At 41.0% G+C, this 21,678-nt stretch overlaps 1 protein-coding gene across 1 annotated transcript in view; it reads left to right on the top strand.

The window, feature by feature from the left end:
• The window catches only part of LOC111144808 (transcription elongation regulator 1 like), a 179,939-nt gene that overhangs the window by 2,295 nt on the left and 155,966 nt on the right, over positions 1–21,678 (top strand). The window contains exons 2-3 of the mRNA XM_022499294.1: positions 145–291; positions 1,233–1,413. Coding sequence (XP_022355002.1) covers positions 145–291; positions 1,233–1,413 — 328 coding nt within the window. The remainder of the gene's footprint in view (positions 1–144; positions 292–1,232; positions 1,414–21,678) is intronic.

Genomic DNA, 21,678 nt, shown 5'->3' with positions numbered 1-21,678 from the left:
TCTTGAAAGGAGGAATTTCTCTCCTAATTGAATACATATATTTTAAAATTATTTTCTTAAAGCAGCTATCCCAACATCTTGTGGTACAAAGTAGTTGATATGTTTACGCTAATGAGCACTCCCTTGTGTTTTCTTGGGTTTCAGTGGCTGTGCGGTGGCCATTCTCCATCTATAGGACTCTCTCCCTCTTCCACTGTGGAGCTGGTGCCCATTTTCCCACACGTCTGCCCGTCTGCTCTCCCACCTCCTGTTGGGAAAAGTTGGATAGACAAAAGGATACCCAATTGTAAGGTAAAATGCAAGTAGTTTAATTAGATGAATGGACCATTAATTATTAATTTGTTGGGCATTTCCATAACAGCAGAAAACATTGTGTGTTTTCTAATTGCAATACCTAGGTCTAGAGATAAATCTTTTCAGAATATGGTCAATCTGTTCAAAAACACCAGCAGAGGGGCACCTGGGTGGCTCAGTGGGTTAAAGCCTCTGCCTTTGGCTCAGGTCATGATCCCAGGGTCCTGGGATCGAGCCCCGCGTCAGGCTCTCTGCTCAGCAGGGAGCCTGCTTCCTCCTCTCTCTGCCTGCCTCTGCCTACTTGTGATCTCATCTGTCAAATAAATAAATAAAATCATAAAAAAAAATACACCAGCAGAGGTGGGGGGTTCTTTTGTTTTAACTGAAAAATTTGGATTCCACGGAGCCATAAAAAGTTTCTACTTCTGAATCAGAATCCACTTGAAAATTTTTTTTTCAGTTTTTAGATCTGTAAGCATTGATCAAAATCTAGTCTTAAACATTGTATAATTTAAGTACAAATTTTATGAGGTTTTTCTTGCTGTTATTGCTTTAAGTGTTCATCTTTCTGATGATTTATCTTAGCTTTTGGATTCAAATTTAAGGGCCACACTGTGTTTACTTGAAAACTAAAGGCAAGTAATATGGTATCTTTCCTATAGCATGCTATTTACTTCACTGAGGGATTCCTCCGTTTGTAGACTGGCTGCTAGGCTCAATTAAGCATGTCAGTGGTAGAAGACCAGCCAAGGAGACTTCATCTAGAAGGTGACTGTTGTCGGCACCATGGATCTTCAGGGTTTAGGATGATGCCTTTAGAGGGTCCCACTTACAGAATCCCCAGTATTTGATGTCAGAAAGAGAACTGTTTTATAGCAGGGTTTAGCTTTTATCATGGGTCTTGTCTTACATGTTATGCTCACTTTATTTTTGGACAGATCTTTTTTAATAATTCCTTTGCTCTGGACTCAACGTGGATATATCCTGAGGAGTCAAGGTTGTTCCGTGGGCATGAAAAGCCTCATCTATTGGCAAACCAAGTCGCCCTGTCTCTGTCCAGACCAGCTCCTGCCTCCTGGCCTCTTCCCACGGGGCTGTTAGCACCTCAGCTAATACCAGGTTGGTGCCCAAATACATATTATTTTTTGTTTCTGCTTTAGTCATAAATTAGTTTTAGGTATGAAAACTATATTTGTCATTTTAGCAAAATGATTATTTCATGTTGTAACTTTTTTTCATGAGCATGATTCCTTTTTATAAAGAAATCGGGTGTTGAGTAGCTCATTCATCGTGTTTTTAGACTGTGGAATCTGTTTTTAAGATGAAGGTATGGCTGAGGGGATTTTGATAGAATCCCAGTTCTCAGTGCTCAGTTTTTAGGCTCGGGCTGAGTCTTCTGCTCTTAAGAGGAGTACTAATGGATCAGACAGGTCATTGCCTGCACGCTCCTCGTGTGGGGTAGGGCTCATGTAGCCAAGCTCCCTGGTCCGCAGGACGGAGCACCTGCAGGATGCTTGTGAGTTTCGCCTGCGTGCTGGGGGTGCTATTGGGAAGGACCTATAAAAATATACTGTTCGGAAGATGGATTTTGTTCTATCTTTGGAGCCTAGTGGCCTGAAAGAACATTTGTCCTGGAACAGACTCTCATGAAATAATCTCTGGTTGAAAGATTGTATAATAAACCTATGTAGCAACAGGAGAATAAAATCATCTTATGAATTTTTAAATTGAGTTTTAAAATCACCTTAACATAGATCATAGTATAAAAGCGAGCACTGTCCATGCCAAGATGATCTTGCAACGCCTTCCATTATGGAATATTTTATGACTTCAGAATTACATTATCTTCCTGTAATCTCCTACCTACCAAGCTTTTCTCAATGTGCGTCTGTAAAATTCAGTAACAAGGACGTGTTCCTGTGGATCACACCGTGCCAGTTTAGGACATATATTTATTTCCTTCTCCCTCTGCCTACCTTGCATGTTCTAGTTTGCTAGAGACTTTGTTTAGTAACAAATCAGGAGGAACAGCTCAAGTGTTCGTGTTTGTCACAGGCTTTGATGGTTCTTGACTGAAACTTGCCTTCTGTCCTTGTAGTGGTGCATTACTGGGTCGTTAAAATCTGAGTACATATCACGCATACATTTATAGACATTTTAGGCTAAGATGGTCCTGTTTCCTACTTAATTCAATGACCATACAGGATGATCAGATTACAGGTATCACGTAAGGACTCCATGACTTCCGCTGGCTCACGTACCAGCCTTGAGTATCACAGAGACACTTCTCGGTATACCTACTCCTCTTCTTAGAAAACCCTTACTGTGGAGGCACCTGGGGGGCTCAGTTGTCAAGAGTCTGCCTTCGGCTCAGGTCATGATCCCAGGGTCCTGTGCTCGAGCCCTACATTGGGCTCCCTGCTCTGCAGGAAGCACATTCTCCCTCTCCCACTGCCCCTGCTTGTGGTCCCTCTCTCACTGTGTCTCTCACTGTCAAATAAATAAATAAATTAATTAATTAAAAAAAAGAAAACCTTTACTATGAACGTGCTAAATACATAGTTAAGGACGCTCGTGGCAACTAACAGATTTTCTCTCGTATGGATATTGTTTATTGTGTGGCCAACATCTCATACTTTATTCAAAGCAGATTTATGTTCATCTTACCTTTGACTTTTGACTATTTTAAAGGACAAAACAAAATAATATTTCTCACTAACATGGTTGATAATAGAATAATCACTCTGACCTGGTCCACTATCTGCAAAATCTCTGCTTCTATTTTTCCCTGGTTTGCTTTTGTTTTTGTTTTTTTTTTTTAACTTAAAACCCATAAGAATATGAGACTTACACTTTTACTTGTCTTTTGGGGAAAAATGTGTCTGTCCCTAGAGGTAATTTAATAACAGTTAAATGCATGTGTTTGAGATGGGAGTTTTCAAACCTTGTGAAAATTTTGATTTTTTAAATAAATTTCAGAATTTTTAGGAACTACTGTTGTGGAAAGCAGGTGTTAAATGCCCTGTGTACACACAAGGTATTGAGGGGGTGGCTTGTGTGTTACTAACTGCTTAACAGAGAAGCGGGGAAGAGAGCTCGTAACTGCAGAAGACAAAGTCAGCTCCAGGTCAGCTAACAAAGAAGAGACGTGGTTGTGGGTTCACCAGAGTTAAGAAAATAAAAATGCACTGACCCATGTTACAGGTCAAGTTTCAGAATACTGGTAAAAGTAATCATGAAGGGGCGCTTGGGTGGCACAGCGGCTTGAGCAGTGGGCTCTTGATCTCAGCTCAGTTCATGATCTTGGGGTCATAAGATCAAGCACTGGGTCAGGCCCCCTGCTGGGCACAGAAACTGCTTAGGATTCTCCCTCTCTCTGCCCCTATCCCACCCCCACCACCTGCTCACCCACTCAGGATCTCTCTCTCTCTCTCTCAAAAATTGTTATTAAATTTTTTATCCTATTATAGATCAATAAATTTAGATATTACATTTATTTTTATTATATAGTTATACATTTAAAATATAAAACATTGCATATCTTATATTAATATATCATGTATAAATATGACATATAGTTGATTTTTTAAGTTGATCAACCTTGTTATACATTGTTCTATTCATAAGTTAATGGCTTTATATCATAGATATGTTTTATTGATCTGATTTCAATTAATCAAAGGAACACCATCAGAACTCCAAAAGAATCAGAAGAATGAGTTAAACCCCCTCATTTTAAATAGGTCTGGTGAGCGAAGCTCATTTTCCTTTCTTGGGTGGGTAGTAATTTTGTGTGATAATCACTTTTGGAGTCATGTTTTGTACGCAGGACAAGGTCAAGATGTGCCATGAGCTCCAAAGATAAGACATAGATAGCAGCTTTGTTTGACTAATCACGGCCATTTGTTGAACTGGATTAGACATTGAAACAGGCAGGGATGGCGATGTTGGGTGGCCTTGGACACTCATGTTAATATCTCACAACCCGATGTGTTGTTAGCTGACTGCACAGCAACAGTGTCTCATGTAATATTAGCATAGCTGTGAATTTAGATAAGTCATCTGAAGCCTAATAAATATTTATAAAGGACCTTACTTCATTTTGATCTATATTAGACTCACTTATATTGAAGGTACTAGGGATGCTCTGCCATTATATGCAAATCTGTAAAAAGCACATTGGCTGCTTTTCATCCTGGAACCTAATGGTTAATATCATACTCTTGCTTCATTCCCTGGACCACGCTCCTGCCGGCCATGCAGGGTGCTGAGAAGGAGGTCATGCTCCAGTGGGGAACAGGCAAGTCAGAAGATGATATCATGCAACATGGATCTTGTATGCTTTCTGTGGACCTTTGAGGAGAGTCTTAGGATGGGGATCATCAGGAGAGGGCCCAGCCCCGGGGGGAGGTGATGACACCTGAATCACATCTCCAAGACTTAGCAGAACTTGAATAGGGCAGGAGAGGGGAATGGGATTCCAAACAAAGGGCATAGAATGTGCCAAGAGACAAACACATGAGAAATGTTGTGTCTGGTCATCACACGTGGCTGAGTGTGGCCACACCACAGATGAAGATAGAGAGAGGCAGGGGGCAGGGATGGGGCAGCAAGTGTGAGCCCCATTATCCCACTGGAACTGGGTGGTGTGTAAGCCCTGGCTCTTTACAGAGTGTTGTGGAATTTTCCCTCTTTCCTTGGCTCAGGACCCATGGTTCCTTCAGCAAAGTGAAGCAGAGCAGACACAGAGAAAACAGAGTGTTTTTCTCATTGAAAAGTAAATCCAAGCATTTTAAAAATATGCAAAGTTACAGCTGTACTAGAAACTTAAGTCTCTAATGAATAATTTAGCGGCTTTTTAAGGAATTATCCCTAATTACAGTATGAATGGGTTGAATTGAGAAATAAGCCAGGACTCACTCATTCCCAGATCTCGGAAATTGATTCAAGGCAAGACTGCTGGGGAGGAGAGTCAGTGGGCCACCGGCACAGATGTACTCTTCTCTTGAGGAGCTCCCCCACACTTAGGTCATTGTCTTTGCTTTTTCTCTTCCACCGACATCCCCTTTTCTCCCATGCAGCAGGGGGAGCCCATCTTTCCAGGGAGGAGAGGGGTTGCACCATATCTTGGGACACAAGGATGATAGCAAGCAGAAGAGGAGAGAGGGCCAGTGTGGAAACAATGCTTCCCATGGAATCTCTGTACCATACTTGTAAAAATGAGAACTTCTGGGTCCTTCAAGCTGCTCAGAAAGAAAATTACTTAGATTCAGAGTATCAAGCAATGGGAGGTTCTGTCCAGTAAAGATGCATGAGATGGTAGTTTGGTGGAATGTGGAGATTTGTCTAAAAGTTGTCTGTACAACCTTGCCCTTTAGCTTAAAACCAAAGAACCTGATTCTACCAACACCTTGGTGGAAAAAAAGCCAAATCAACCTCATTCGAAGATGAACAGTGAGAGAGAGAGAGAGAGAGCTGATGGAAGATGGGGTGGGGAGCCTAATCATATTCTGCTCCATAAAAGATTAATTTATTCAAAAGATGTGGAAGAGAAACAAACCTAGGAACAGGTTCTTGCATGGGAACTGATAAGTATGTTGGATAAATTAACATTTGGTTTACCTTATTAGAAAAAAAAAAGAGTGTTACAGAAAAGCAGCAAAAGATAAGATCAAAAGAGAGCAGCCAAGATGCAAAGTCATGCAGAAAGTTAGTCAGATGCGAGAAAAGAATGCAAGGAAACTTTTGAACGCTGGCAATTAAAATCATTAAAGAGAAGAGCTGATTCTGGATGTAATGATGGAAGACAGTGCAGGAAAAGTCTCAAGCATGCGTCTCTGGAACAATAGATGAGGATAATGAGAGGAGGTGATACGTAAAATAGAAAGCAAACAACACATCGATTTGTCTCCGGCCTCCGTGCAACACTGAGAGCAGCAGGGGTGTGCAATGTGGCTGTGCCATGTATCTTGCCTACTATGTCCTGTTAAACTATATGTATGAGAGGGAGAGGCACCGCTTGACACAGAAGTGGACACAGATTTACATCATTCTTCAGCACCAGACACTGTTAGTTGGTGGGGGAGCTTTAGAGAATTATGAGGACAAAAGTCTGTGATTGAAGAAACGTATTCCAACAGGGAAGTCAGACACATGCATCAGTAAGGGAAACATGTTCTCAAATGAGCAACAGATCGGCTTTGTCACACCAAAGTTTTCGCCTCAAATTCTCCAGGGAATGTTGCTTCTCTTCTGGCTGTGCTATGCTACATCCCCACGGTGTCGCTCCTGCCAGTTTTGCCTCATCTTTTGTTTTAAGCTCAGGTTCACTATTGAAAGGCACGGTCTCTGCCTTTGCCTTTTAAAGATGTAGTTGAGCATATTTATGTCTGCTTTCCTGTTTTTATATTTCTTCTGTTATATTATCATATCCTGTTTCTAATGGTATCTTGTAATTCCTTTATGTTTATTATTTTTTAAATTTTTATTTTAATCTTATTTAACATACAGTATAATATTAGTTTCAGGTGTACAATGTAGTGATTCAACATTTCCATATAGCACCTGGTATTCTAAGGACAAGTGCACCCCTTCAACCCCATCACCTGTTAACCCATCCCCCCCACCCCTCTGGTGACCATCAGTGTGTTCTCTGTAAGTCCTTTCTTTTAATCTGTTTTTATTCTTTTGCTGTGCCATTTATGTTTTGACTTTGTCTACTTTTATATGGTTATGTGGGATGTGCTGGTCCTCTTTTCTCAAGCAGTCACCAGTTAGATTTTAAAAAGCAGACTTGATCTTACATTTCTTCTGATTTCCAAATCAGGACAGCACCAACACTTTAGAAAATCATGACACTTTAGAATCCTTTTATAGAATATGAGAAGTTTGGGAAAAGTTTATATCATAAAAATGTATAGTCTCTCTTTAATTTCCTCCACCAACTGAGAAATTAATCTAAAGCAAAAACTAAGAATGGGGCTAGTCAGGTTTCAGAATATCTGTAATTATCAATAATCTGTCAGTCACATAGAATACTTGTTAATTTGGTTACAGGAGTAGGTGAATAATTCTAAGCAATATTCTTGATGGAGAAGGAATTACAAAATAATTATAATCTGAATGGACAACCCCAAAATGTACTGATATAACTGGGAAGAAGAGAAATGAGAAACATGAGCACAAACTCAAAATCCCTCAACTTTTTTAAAAGAAGCAGAAACATTAGGAAATTCTCATTCTTGAAGCCCAGATAAGAAGGTTATCTGGGTCTGAGATTGGACCAGGCCTGCTTTCCACTAAGCAGATGAATGAGAGAAACAGCCATTTGCTGGTGTTGCAGGGCAAGACATGGAGAGTGACCCTTTCTTGTGATGCAGAAATAGGAGGATGGCTGCAAACTGAAGGAGGAGAGCACAAATATATATATATATATATATATATATATATATATATATATATATATATGTGTATATATATATATATATATATATTTTTTTTTTAAATATTTATTTGACAGAGAGATCACAAGTAGGCAGAGAGGCAGGCAGAGAGAGAGGGGGAAGCGGGCTTCTTGCCGAGCAGAGAGCCCAATGTGGGGCTCGATCCCAGGACCCTGAGATCATAACCCTGGCCGAAGGCAGAGGCTTAACCCACTGAGCCACCCACGTGCCCTGGAGAGCACAAATATTAAGAAAGTCTGTCAGATACCCCAGAACTTCCCCAAGCAAAAGGCATCATTAAAGGGTTTTGAAGCCTATGGGGTGTTACAGGCTACTGCAGCAACGAAGTCCAAATCCAGGTCAACACTCAAATATATGGACACACCTCCTTTACTAGCAGCTTTACAGAAGAAAAGGGGTGCCCATTTTTAGGAGTAAATCTTATTCATTGCACCCTCTATTGTTCTACTCATCATGTATGGCATTCAACTAAAAAGTTACAAGACACACAAAGCAAGAGATGATAAACCATAATCAAGAGATAAAATAAGCAAAAGAACCAGATCCTCAGATGACACAGATGCTGAACTATCAGACAGAGACTTTGAATTACTATGATTAATATCTTCATGAATTAATAGAAAAGGAGGACAAACTACATAAATAGATAGAGAATTTCATCACAGATATGGAAAATATAAGAAAAAATCAATCTGAAATACGAGGGAAAAAGCATGGTAGAGAAATTAAGAATTACTTCAATGGATTCATGAGTAGATGTGATACATCCAAGGAAGGAATGAGTGAACTTAAGATATGTCATTAGAAATTGCTGAAATTGTAACGCAAAGAGAAAACAGGTGAAAACAACAGAGGATACTTTCTCAGCACTATGACATTATAACAAATGCTTTAATATACATATAATTGAAGTCTGAGAAGGAGAGAAAATATGACAGAAAAAATATTTGAAGAAATAATGACCAGAAGAGATAAAAAAAATTATGAAGCTTATCAAAACATGACTCCAAACTCAGCAAACTCCCAAGACTGAAAACTAGACAAATCATATTCAAATTTCAGATTCAAAGATTAAAAATAAATCTTGAAGACAACTAAAGAAAAAAAAAACACACTACATAGATAGAAACAAATCTTAAAATTTCACGAGTTTTATTGTCAGAACCTATAGAAGCCGGAAGGCACCAAAGGACATTTTTAAAAGACTGAATAAAAATATCTCAGCAACAAAAACAGCACTCAAAAATAAGGTGAAATAAATATTTTTCCAAACAAACTAAAGCTGAAGAGAATTCATTGTCAGTCAGCCTGTATTCAAGAAATTATAAGGAAGCTTATCAAGCAAACATTATATAATAGCAGGGAGAGGCTAACTGTGCAAGTAGAAATACAGAGTTCTAGAGATAAGCTACAGTAAGGTAAACATAAGTTTTCCTTTTTTAATTGCTCCAAAAGATAAATAACTGTATAAAGAATAAGCAGTAGTGAAATAATAGACATGTATCTCCAAGTAAAAATTAAAATATATGTCAGTAACCACAAACGATGGAAGGAGGAACAGGAATTATGGAGCTGTAGGGCTATTAAACTGTATAGTAAGTTTTATAATATTATTTGAAGGTGAATTCTGATAAAGTAAGTACATATTATAAAGCATAGAGTGAACACTTAAAATTATTTAAAAAGTTGTAACTAATAAAACAATAGTGGAGATAAAATTAGAATCGTACCAAATAACTCAAAAGCAGGCTGGAAAAGAAAAAAGGATCCAAGTACAGATGGAACAAATATTTTAAAAAATAGCAACCACGAGCACCTGGGTGGCTCAGTGGTTTAAAGCCTCTGCCTTCAGCTTGGGTCATGATCTCAGGGTCCTGGGATCGAGCCCCACATCAGGTTCTCTGCTCAGAAGGAAGCCTGCTTCCCCCCCCCCCGCCCGCCTGCCTCTCTGCCTACTTGTGATCTCTCTCACTCTGTCAAATAAATAAATAAAATCTTTAAGAAAAATAGCAACCACAAGATGGTAGATTTAAGTACAAAGGTTTAAGCTCCCCACTTAAAGGCAGATATTCATCCTCAAATATATGATGTTCTCAAGAAAGTCATTGAAAGGGCGCCTGGGCGGCTCAGTGGGTTAAGCGTCTGCTTTCAGCTCAGGTCATGATCTCAGGGTTCTGGGGTCGAGCCCCATTTTGGGCTCCCTCCTCGGGAGAAAGCCTGCTTCTCCCTCTCCCTCTACCAGCCACTCTGCCTACATGTGCTCATTCTCTCTGTCAAATAAATAAATAAAATCCTAAATAAAAAGAAACTCATTTTAAAAATACAGAAGTAGAGTAGATAAAAGTAAGAACATAGAAAATATACAGCATGCAAATACAGATCAGAAGTAGGCGGGGGTATTAGTATTAGGCAGATTGGAACTCAGAACATGAACTATTGTCAGGGATGAAAAGGGACATCCCATAACCACCAAGACATACTTAAGAGCATATGAGGAGGCATAACAACGCTAACGGCGTCTGCATCTGGTGAGAGAACTTCCGTACACCTGAAACAAGGATGGGCTGAATTGAACAAAAAGAGACACGAGGGCAGTTGGAGACACTGGCACTCATGGATCAGGATTCCGCAGAGCAGGAAGGCCAAGTATCAGTGACACTGTGCACATACACAACACTTCCACCAACTCGGGTCAACGAACACTTATGGAACGCTCTCCCTACCGGCGGCATGTGTGTTCCTTGTGTGCATATGGGACGTGTGCCTATGTCAATCGTACTCTTAGCCAGAAAACAAGTCAACAGCTTTTAATTAAATAATAAAAGATATAAAATTTGTTCTTCTGCCACAATATCATTAATTTAGGAGTCCCTACCAAAAAACAAGTCCAGAAAATTTTCAAATATCTGGAAATTAAATGAAAACCTGCCAAGTAATATGTAGCTGAAAGAGGAACTGAGAGGAAATTTAAAAATATTTAGAATTTAATGTAAGTGAAAGTCAATTTTAAAACTGCCTGTGAAACATAGCTAAAGCCATATTTGGACAGAAATGTATAGCATTAAGAACGCCTATACTGAAAAACAAGACATTCTCGACAAAATATTAGCAAATTGAATTCAACACATCCAAGGAAGCGGACACCGCGATCAAGCGGGACCCGTCGCTGGGACGCAAGGATGGTTCAACGTCTGCTGATCGGTAAGTACGACGTGTCGAGTGAGGAGACTGAAGGACGGAAACCTGTGATCCTCCTAACAGGGGCAAGAGAAGCACAACATACAACGTCCTCTCATGACCAAAGGGCTCGATGAGTGGAGGACAGAACCAACACCCCTCAACATAATTAAGGCCTGTGTGACCAACCGGCAGCGAACGCCACACGCCAGAGTGAGAGGCTGAAGGCTTTTCCCCTAAGATCAGGAACAAAACAAAGGTGTCGGCTCTCACTGCTGCTATTCAACATAGTTATGGACATCGTGACTGGAACCATCAGGCACGAGGAAAGAAAAAGCACCCAGGTCGGAAAGCAAGGAGTAAAATTGTCTTTATTTGCAGGTGAGGTGATCTTATACAGAGAAAATCCTAACGACTAAGCCAAAATCTGTTGGAACTAATCAATAAATTCAGTAACGTCGCAGGATAAAAAATCAACAGAATCAGTTGCTCTTCTATTTCCTATAATATATGAAAAAAGAAATAAGGAAATCAATCCTTTTCACAAAAACAAAAACAAAAAAAACCCCTAAAATACTTAGAAATAAGTTTAACCAAAAAATGAAAGATCCGTGCTCTGGAAACAACAGGACTTTGATGGAAGAGATTGGAGAAGACACAAACAAATGGAAAAACATGCGTCTGTGTTCATGGATCAGAAGAATTAATATTGTTAAAATGTCCACACTACAAAGCCTTACATAGATTCAATGCAGTCCCTATCAAAATTCCAATGGCATTTTCCACAGAAATAGAAAAGATCCTAAAATATTTATGGAACCAGGAAAGACCCTGCCTGGCCAAGCAGTCCCGAGACAGAAGGAACAAACCTGGAGGCACCACACGTCCTGATTTCAAACTATAATACAAGCTACAATAATCACAATGGCACGGTAATGGCATCAAAATAGACTTTGGAAAGCCCCAAAATGAACTCTTGCATATATGATAAACTAGTATTTGACAAGGGAGCAAGAATATTCAGTGAGGAAGAGATAGTCTCTTCAATAAATGGCGCTGGGAAAATTGGATAACCACAGGCAGAAAAGTGAAATTTCATAATATATAAATGTTGAATTATTATGTCTTATATCTGAAACTATTCTAATGTTGTATGTCAACTATAGTTCAATTGAAAAGATAAAATTGGACCTCTGTTTTACAACGCTCACAAAAATCAAAAAGACTTAAGCATGAGACCTTAAACTGTAAAACCCCTTGAAGAAAACAAAGAAAAAAAACTCCTTGATGATGGTCTTGGCAACAAGCTTTTGGATACAACACCAAAAACACAAGCAACAAAAGCAAAAATTAAAAAGTGAGACTACATGAAACTTAAAAGATTCTGCATAGCAAAAGAAGAAGAAGAAGGAGGAGGAGAAGGAGGAGGAGGAAGAGGAGGAGAAAACGATACAGCAACCTATAGAATGAGAACAAATATTTGCAAATCAGACCTCGGTTAAGGAGTTAATATCCAAAGTATATGAAGAACTCCTACAAGTCAGTAACAACAACAACAAGCCATCTATTTTAAAAATGTGCAGAGGAACTAAATTAGACATTTTTTCCAAAGAAGACACGCAGATGACAACAGACGTGCTCCCCATCACTCGGCATCTGGGAAATGCAGATGAAGCCCACGATGAGACGTCCCCTCGCACCTGTCAGAATGACCGTGATCCGAAAGGCAGGCACTCTCGGTGGGGACGTCATTGGTGCAGCCACAGAGCAAAACAGTATAGAGCTCGACCTACAGTTAAAGGTAGAACTACCCTATGATCCAGCCGTCCACTTCTGGGCATATGGTCACGTGAACTGCAGTCCTGATCGCGAGGCGATACCTGCGCTCCCGTGTTTACTGCGGCGTTATTCACACTAGCCACGATACGGAAAGTCTCAGTGTGTCTTTTAACGGCAGGCACTCGTGGACAAGCAGGTGGTAATACACTCTAATACACTCATGCAGTAGCACTCGGCCAGGAGAAAGAAAGGAATACTGTCCTTCTTGACAACACGACGGACCCTGAGGGCATTCTGCGAAGTGAGGTAAGTCAGATGCAGAAAGACAAATACTGTCTGACCTCACTTCCACGCAGGATCTATCAAAGCTGAACTCAGAGAAAGAGGAAATTGCTGTCACCAAGGTTGGAGTGGGTTGGGCCAATGTTGGTCAAAGTAGAAACCTGCGGTTGGAAGACGCGCACCTTCCGGGGGTGGGAGGCACAGCTCCGTGACTACAGTCCGCAATGCTGCGTTGTGTGCTTTACAGCCACTCAGAGACCAGACCTACATTTTCTCATCAAGAAAAGAAAAATGAAGAAAATATGAAGAAAGGTCTGAAATCAATGATCTAAAGCTTCCACCTTGAAAATCTAGAAAGGAGAGAGAGCTAATTTACCTGAAACTAGCAGAAGGAAAAAATAGTATTGAAAGAGCAGAAATCAAAGAAACTGGAAACAGAAAAATATAGAGAAAATCAATGAAACCAATTTCTTTCTCCCTTTCCTTCTTTCTTCCTCCCTCCTTCCCTCCCTCCCTCCCTCCTTTTTTCCCACTTTACCTTCCCTCCCTTCCCCCTTTTCCCCTTTCTCCTTTTCTCCCTTTCTTTCTTGAATGGTCAGTATGGCTGACAAACCCTTGGCTACAGGGAGTAAGAGAAAAAAGAGGACGCCTGTGTGGCTCAGTCAGTTAAGCATCTGACTTGATCTCTGCTCAGGTCTTGATCTCAGGGTTGTGAGTTCACAGCCCGCACTGGGCGCTACACTGGGTGGAGCCTACCTAAAAAATAAAAAAAGAGGGACAACACCAATTATTAATATCAGGAATCAGATGAGAAATATCACTATGGATCTTACTATAAAAATGAAACAGGAAAATATTATAGACTACTTCATAACAGTAAACTCAACAGCTTAGATGACAGAGACAAATTATTTGTGAGTCACAGCTACCTGTGCTCACTCAAGAAGTAGAAAACACGATAGAACCATATATATCAGAAATATTGAATTCATAATTTTAATCTTCCCAAGAGAGAACACTCCAGACCCAGACAGCATCAGTGGGGTTCTTTCAAATATTTAAGGAAGAAATGATACCAAATTTAAGTAAACTTGTTTGAAGATAAAAGGAGGAATAACATTGCCCAATATTTATTTATTCATTCATTCATTATTCATTCGTTCATTCACCATTCCTCTGATTTGGAAACCAACTAGTGCAAAGAGAGACAATTACAGACCAATACACTTCATAAACAGAGATGCAAATGCCTTCAACATGATAGTAACAACATATAAAACTGATAATACATCATGACCAAGCAGGGCTCTTTCTAGGAAATCAATGCTGGTTCCACATTAGCAAATCAATGTTACTTACTTTATCAAAAGTATAAAGGAGAAAAGCAATATGATCATTTCAGTAGATGCAGAAAATGCATTTGTCAAACTCAACATCTATTCAGATTAAAAAAATAATAAACAAAGCTCTAAGTCAACTAAGAATTTTTTTTGTAGGATTTTTAAGTTTTTTTTTTTTTTTTTTTTTTTTGAGAGAGAGCAAGGCAGAGTAGAAGCAGGGGGGAGCGGCAGAGGGAGAGGGAGAAGCAGGCTCCCACTGAGCTGGGAGCAGGATACGGGGATTGATCTCAGGACCCCGGGATCATGACCTGAGCCAAAGGCAGACACTTAACCAACTGAGCCCCCCAGGTGCCCTGAAGTCAACTAGGAATCAAAGGGAATGTCTTCAAAGTAAGAAAGGACATCCCTCAAAGAGTCACAGCTAATGTTGTATTTAGTAGTGAATGTCTGATGTTTTTTTCTCGAAGATGGAGAACAAGGTAAGTGTTTGTGCTCTTCCCATTCCTGTGCGAAATTTTGCCAGAAGTCCTAACTTCTGGGTGGAGGCAATGTAATAAGGCAATAAGGCAAAAGGAAAACATCGGAAAGCAGACAAAGTGCCGACAGTATACAAACAAAATGATTGTCATACGACTATCTCAAAGAGTCTACTAAAAGCTACTAGTTCTCATGAGTGGGGTTAGCAAGTTGCCGGACACAAGGTTAATGTGAAAATTCAATTGTATTCCTGTATTACTGGTGATGAACGATTGGAAATTAAAATAACATAGCAGTATCGTTAAAGCACTCAAATCATGAAATATTTACAGGTTATTCTAACAGAACACAGGTCCTGAAAACTATGAAACATTGACTGGAGAAATCAAGGACATTAATAAATGGAGAGATATTTTATATTAATGGGCGAGAAGACTCCATAATGTTAAGATATCAGTTCTCTCCAAACTGATCTATAATCTATGTCATCCTAAACAAAATCCCTGTGTGTTGAAATTGACAAGTTGACTGTATCTGGGAAGCTGGAGAAAGGAGAACAGCCATAGTAGTTTTGAACAAAAATGCAGAGGAATCATACGTAACTGATTTGAATGCTTACGATAAAGCTACAGGAGTGGAGGTGTTATATAATTGGCAAACCCATAGGAACAAAGATCAATAGACATAGTAACAGACCTTCCAGAAATAGACACATGCATAGATGGTTAATTTGTTTTTGACAAAGCTACAAAGGCATTTAATAGAGAAAGCTTGCCTTTCCAATAAACGGCTTAGGAACAATTCATCTTTATAATAAACAAAGAGACCCTAAGCAATACTGTACATCATATACAAAAATTAACTGAAAACAGATTATAGATTTATTACAAGACAAAAAAACCTAGAACTTCTGAAAGAAAACATAAAAGAAAAAAATTTTAACCTTGAATTAGGGAAAGACTTCCTAGTTAGGCACAAAAGCCTGAACCATAAAGGAAAATGTACTGATACATTGTACTTCATCAAAATTACATGTTGTTCATTGAAAGGACTTTTAATAAAATGAAAAGAAAAATCACAAGGTCGTGCAGCCTGGCCACAGCCCATAGATAGATGAGCAAAATATATATCTGATGAAGAATTGGTATCTGGAATATACAAAGAACTCTTAGAAGTCAGTAATAAGAAGATGGGCAAAATATATGAGCAGACACATCGCCAGCAAGGATATATGGATGGTGGCTGAGCACATGAAGACATGCTCAGTGCTCTCTACCATTAGGAAAATGCAGACTAAATCCATATTGATACCCTCCCCCCTTCATATTAGAATAGCTGTAATTGAAACCTACACAGGTGGTGGCATGTACATGGGGAGATGTGGGGCAGCTTGCTGGTGGGAATGTGAAAGTTAGGATCACTTTGGAAATCAGTTTGGCAGTTTCTTGTAAACATACCCATGTCCTGTACCCCGTGATCTCACTGCTGGGTATTTACCCAAGAAAAACAAAGAGGCATGTCCACACGAAAACCTATACACAATTGCTCACACTGGCTTTCTTGGTGAGCAACAAACTTGGGGACAATCCACATATCCACTGATTGTTGAATGACTGACAAACCTGGGCACGTCCAAATCTATGGCCTATGATCGGGATGGACCTCGGGTGCAAGGCGACCGAATCCCGAAGACGTGGCACCAAGGGAGAGAGCAGGACCAGACACGTGTGTCGTATATGATCCCCTTTTCCTGACGTTCCAGGGAAAGCGACACTGCGGATCCCAAGCTGATCAGTGGTTTCCAGGGATTAGGGGTGGGAGGGGGGGTCCTGACTACAGAGGCACAGAGGGCACGGTGCGGGGTTGTGGTCAGTCCTCCGAGGCCGGCATGGCTCCACGTGGAAGAGTGAATTCCACTGTATGTAAATAGTATCTGAACGCGCCAACTCCTTCTTTTTAAGAAGAGTCGTTAGAGACCCCCCCAGTAACACATGCAAAATTCCTGTGATCCTGGTTTGAACAAACCAAACCAAAAAACCGTGAGACAACTGGACACTTAACACAACTAGGTATTAATGATTCTAAGGAGGTCGCGCTAGTCTGGCGCAGCTGTCGGGTGACCGGGTTTTCCGTGCTCACGCTTTCCAAAAGAGCCCTCGGCTCCCAGGGCGCGTGCTGCAGCCGGTGGGGAGCTGCGGGGGGGTCGGGGGCCGTGGCGGAATCGGGGTGGGGTGAGCACCCAGGATGCTGGGGAGGTGGGGACCATCGCACTGGTCTCTATTTCATTACTGCTGGGGCTTTCATAACGAAAATGGAAAAAACAGAGGAAGCGCATTCGAGAAAGCACAGTGGTGGTGCGACCCTGCCGGCCTGCCCCAGCGCAGCGGATTCACAAGTGAGGGTGACCTGTAAAGAAGCCGGAAGACGACGAAAAATGAACGAATGAGGCAGAAATGAAATAACCAAACGCGACGTGCACTTGTTCCGAGGGGTAGTTCGCGGCCAGTGGTACCTTCCCCCCCGGCCCCGGAAACCTACGCCCCCAGTGACGATGGTGCTACCGCGGGCACAGCGTAAGCTCGCTTTCAAGGCATCAGGAAGTGAGAGAAAAATTAGGAAGATGATAAAAACAAAGACGGACATTCATAGTTTTAAAAACAAATATTGATTAAAAAAAACCAACAACAACAACTCACCCCACTCGTCAGAAAAAAATAAACATATCAGGTGGAAACATTCCTGATCAATATCAGTATTTCTTTCTTTTTCATCTTTTTCATGAAGTGTTTTCTGGGACATAGTGAGCCCTTCAGCTTGGATCAAGGTGGGGCAGCCTGGTCACAGCCCCCAGTCTCCCGCCTCCTGTGACGGCTGCCAGCTCACAGATCTCACTCACTGTCACACTCCATCAGAGCTTCTTTCTGAACGTAGAGAATAGCGGTATGCTGGTGTAGATTATAAAGTCGGCTACCCCTTTTACCAACGTTTCTCAAAAATACGGGGAAAAAGAGAAGCAAATAAATTACGTAGACAAGCAAATACATTACTACAAGATCTCACTTGTAAAAGTGGCTATAAAAATCCTAAAAGTATTAATGAGAATGTAACAGTACGGTAACAATAACGTGCCAGGATCGACTGGATACATTTCATGGTGGCAGAAATCATGTAATGATAAGAAAGGGATTGGCAACAACATCACATTAGTAGGTTTAATGTGAAAAAATATTCCTTAACTGGATTTGAGGAAGATGTATTGCTTGATAAAATTCAACAGCCATTTAAAACATGAGAAAATGCAAAACTGAAGGGTAAACCCTCAACATAATACCTATTTATCTAAAAGCGGCCGCATCACACAGCAAACATCACTGTCATTCCCATGAAAGTCAGTCACTATGTAGCTTTGACTGGGCTGTTTTCTGGAAGTCCCAGCCATTACAATAAGAAATGAAACATAAGGGGCGCCTGGGTGGCTCAGTGGGTTAAGCCGCTGCCTTCAGCTCAGGTCATGATCCCAGGTGCTGGGATCGAGCCCCGCATCGGGCTCTCTGCTCAGCGGGGAACCTGCTTCCTCCTCTCTCTCTGCCTGTCTCTCTGACTACTTGTGATCTCTATCTGTCAAATGAATAAATAAAAAAAAATCTTTAAAAAAAAAGAAATGAAACATAAATATGAAATTCAGCTTGAAGTTTGTATACCTTTATATTTTGAACTCACAACACTCAGCCTAAAAATTCTCAGAATTAAAAAGGCAGTTCAGCAAAAAGGATTGATAAGATATAAACATACAAAAGACAGTATGTTTCTTACATGTTGACACGTATTTGCAGATTGCAGCAGGGAAAATGCTGTCTTTGCACACGGAAGATGCACACGGTGCCGGACACAGCCATCGATGGGCCGGGTCTCAGAACCTTCACTGTGTATGAATCTAAACAAAGGAAATGAAGAATTTGCCAAAACTGGTACTTTTCAACTGAAGAGACTCACTATAGATTTGGATAGGACAACGGAACATCATGAGGATGTCAATTCTCATCTTAGTTTATGGCTATAATAGAATGTTAATTATATTACTTTTATGAAATGTGAGAAAATCATTTTAAAGTGTTGATCAGGGAATACACAGGAGATGGGCAAATATATACCTTTAAAATCTGTCAGACGGATTTAACTTCTTATTCCAAAGCAGCATCAGTTTTTAAAAACGGGGTGCTGGTATACTAATCTACATATAGATTAATGAAATGAGTGTTGAAAGAATTGTTATATGGGACAATAGTCTAATACCATCATAAAAAATAGACAGACATAAGCAGATGACTCACAGAATAATTATAAATGATCATTATGCAGTATGTGGTTTACTCATAAGTAATTCAAGGATGCAAATTTAAACCACCAAATATAATATTCCTATTAAATTAGCACAGACTTCCAAAAACCTTGGCGCTGCTCCGTGTTTGCAAAAATGCAGTAGGGTGTGCGCTCATTCTTAACACTATTAAATGTAGTGTGTAATGGGTCATGCACTGTGACTTTCAGATCTTTTAAGAAAGTTAATATCATTTCAGTGATTCCACCTCTTGGAGAAAGAACAAATACGTATGTACAGAGAGTCAGTGCATCACTATTCAGAATACTGAAAAGAGGAAATAAAATCTCAAATATCCATGACTAGATAGTTGGTTAGATGAGTTAGGACGTGTCAGTATTAAAAAATAAATAGTCTTCACCATTAATAAAATCAGAGGTGGAAGGTTATTTAGACAAAAGGCAATGCTCTGGTTTTGTTTTGGTAAGTTTGAAAGGCAGCTTGCAAAGTGTATGGACAGGGCGTTCCCAATTTCAAGAGGGCTGTTCACACACACGCACACACACACACACACACACACACACACACACACACACACATACTGATGAAAGCCAAGGAGACTCACCGGAATGATCGTACCTATTTCTGGAGGCAGAAATGAGACCTTTTATGTCTATAGAGTATCTTTTATTTTCCATTTTTAAATGAGAAGGTATTTCTTCTATAATCAGGAAAAGGCCATAAAATGCAAGAAAATGCTTCTTTCTCCTTTGTGCTATTGAAGAGGAGACTATTCCCCGCCGCTGGGGCCGTGCATCTGCTGTGCACGACGGGCAGGACCCGACCATGGAGCTGTGTCCACCTGGGTCACAGAGAAGCGGCTGTGCACTGGTGGCGCTCCGTACCCCAGCCCTCGCCCTGTCTGGGGAAGCAGCGGTGCCCCAGTTCGGGGCCCCTGCCTCAGACAGGTGTCTCTTTCTCGTCCTCCTTGGAAACATAGCCCGTGGATCCTTGGGGGACAGCACAGGGGGTGGCACACCTTCCCGACAGTGGTGTCCCCACAGAGCCCTCCCCTGCAGCGGTCTGATCTGCCCCCTCCAGGACTGGGGATGGGTGAGGCCAGGAGAGGAAGATATGTGCAGAGCTCATCACTGGGACTCAGCCCAGCTTCCTAGGAAACAAGACCATGAGGCCCCAGCCGTCCATCCCTCGGCCTCAGCTCTCCAACTTGCTGCCCAGGGCTCAGGGATTTCTGCAGTGAGAGCATAATCAGGGATGTCTAGGATCCCCAACTTAACTGAGATGGTTGGGGGCAGCACGCTGCCTGAATTTGATGGGAAACCAGGTATTTTAGTGGAAGATGTGAGTGTGTTTGACTCTTTTGGGAAACAGGAAGCCCTCAAGGGACTTGAGGCTGGTGTGAGCAGTGCAGGGTCTGCTGTGCACCCGCCAGTATGTTCACACTTCCCTCCAGCCCCAGAGACAACTGCTGGGCGTGTAGAGGAGGTTGTCCAAGAAGCACCGTGAGTTACGCCTTCTCCAGGAAGCCAGAAAAATGCCGGCACAGGAACGACACTCATCCGATGTCATCCTCTAACGAGTGGCTTGAAAGTGTGCTTTGGAGAAGTGGCATCACAGAGGGCAGGCGGCCTGCGTTCACAATGACTCTGTAGCTTGCTTATGGTACAACCTTAGGGACACTATTTCTCTGTGTAAAGTGGGGCTATTTCCAGAATTCAACACATCACTCTGACATGTCAGTGATCCATATACATGCTCATATCCCCATCGCATCTTGGAGGCTGGTGCTGTCCCAGCAGCTTCTCTCCAGACACGGCGGCGGCGGTGCCTTCTTGGAGATCATCGAGTGAAGCAGCTATCCCTCCTGATCACTTTATATTTTCTCTGTGTCTTGACTGTACTTCAAGGCTCCATTTCCAGGAAAATTGGTTGTGCCCCCAGAACCACTGGAATAGTATTCGGCTATCAACAAGAGTTGACAGGTTGCCTAGATAACGAACAAACTAACCAACAAAACTCCTATCTTTTCACACAACTGTGATCTTTTTGTCCTTGAGTGTATGGGGACATGCCACAAAGTCCTGAAATACTTTGTGGAAAGATGAGAGTTGTAGGTTACAGGTTTGATCCTGAATCATTGTATTAGTGCTGAGCCATTCAGGAGATAACGAGGGGAATCTCAGCATTCCGTGGTACGTGTGGACTCTAAAATCCAAATTAGACATGATCATTCCCTACTTTCTTCTCAGGAGAACTTTCCAGATGCTGGTACCTATTATAAAGCACTATTCTCTTTTGGAAACATACCATGGACCACTTAGAGAATTTTAAATGTTCTGGTACTCATATTTAATGAAGTGTAATGAAACCGGTGAAATTAATTTTACTTAATTTTATTCAGCCTCACCTACGCAGAACACTGTCATTTCAACGTGTAATTGGTATAAAATATTAATGGGATATTTTTCTCCTCCTCCTCCTCCTCCTCTTCCTCCTTCTTCTTCTTTTACATTGTCTTGATATTTTT

This window comes from Enhydra lutris, unplaced genomic scaffold (assembly GCF_002288905.1).
Source record: "Enhydra lutris kenyoni isolate GAN:26980312 unplaced genomic scaffold, ASM228890v2 scaffoldscaffold12, whole genome shotgun sequence".
NCBI lineage: Eukaryota > Metazoa > Chordata > Mammalia > Carnivora > Mustelidae > Enhydra > Enhydra lutris.
This window is presented reverse-complemented; position numbering and strand designations above follow the sequence as displayed.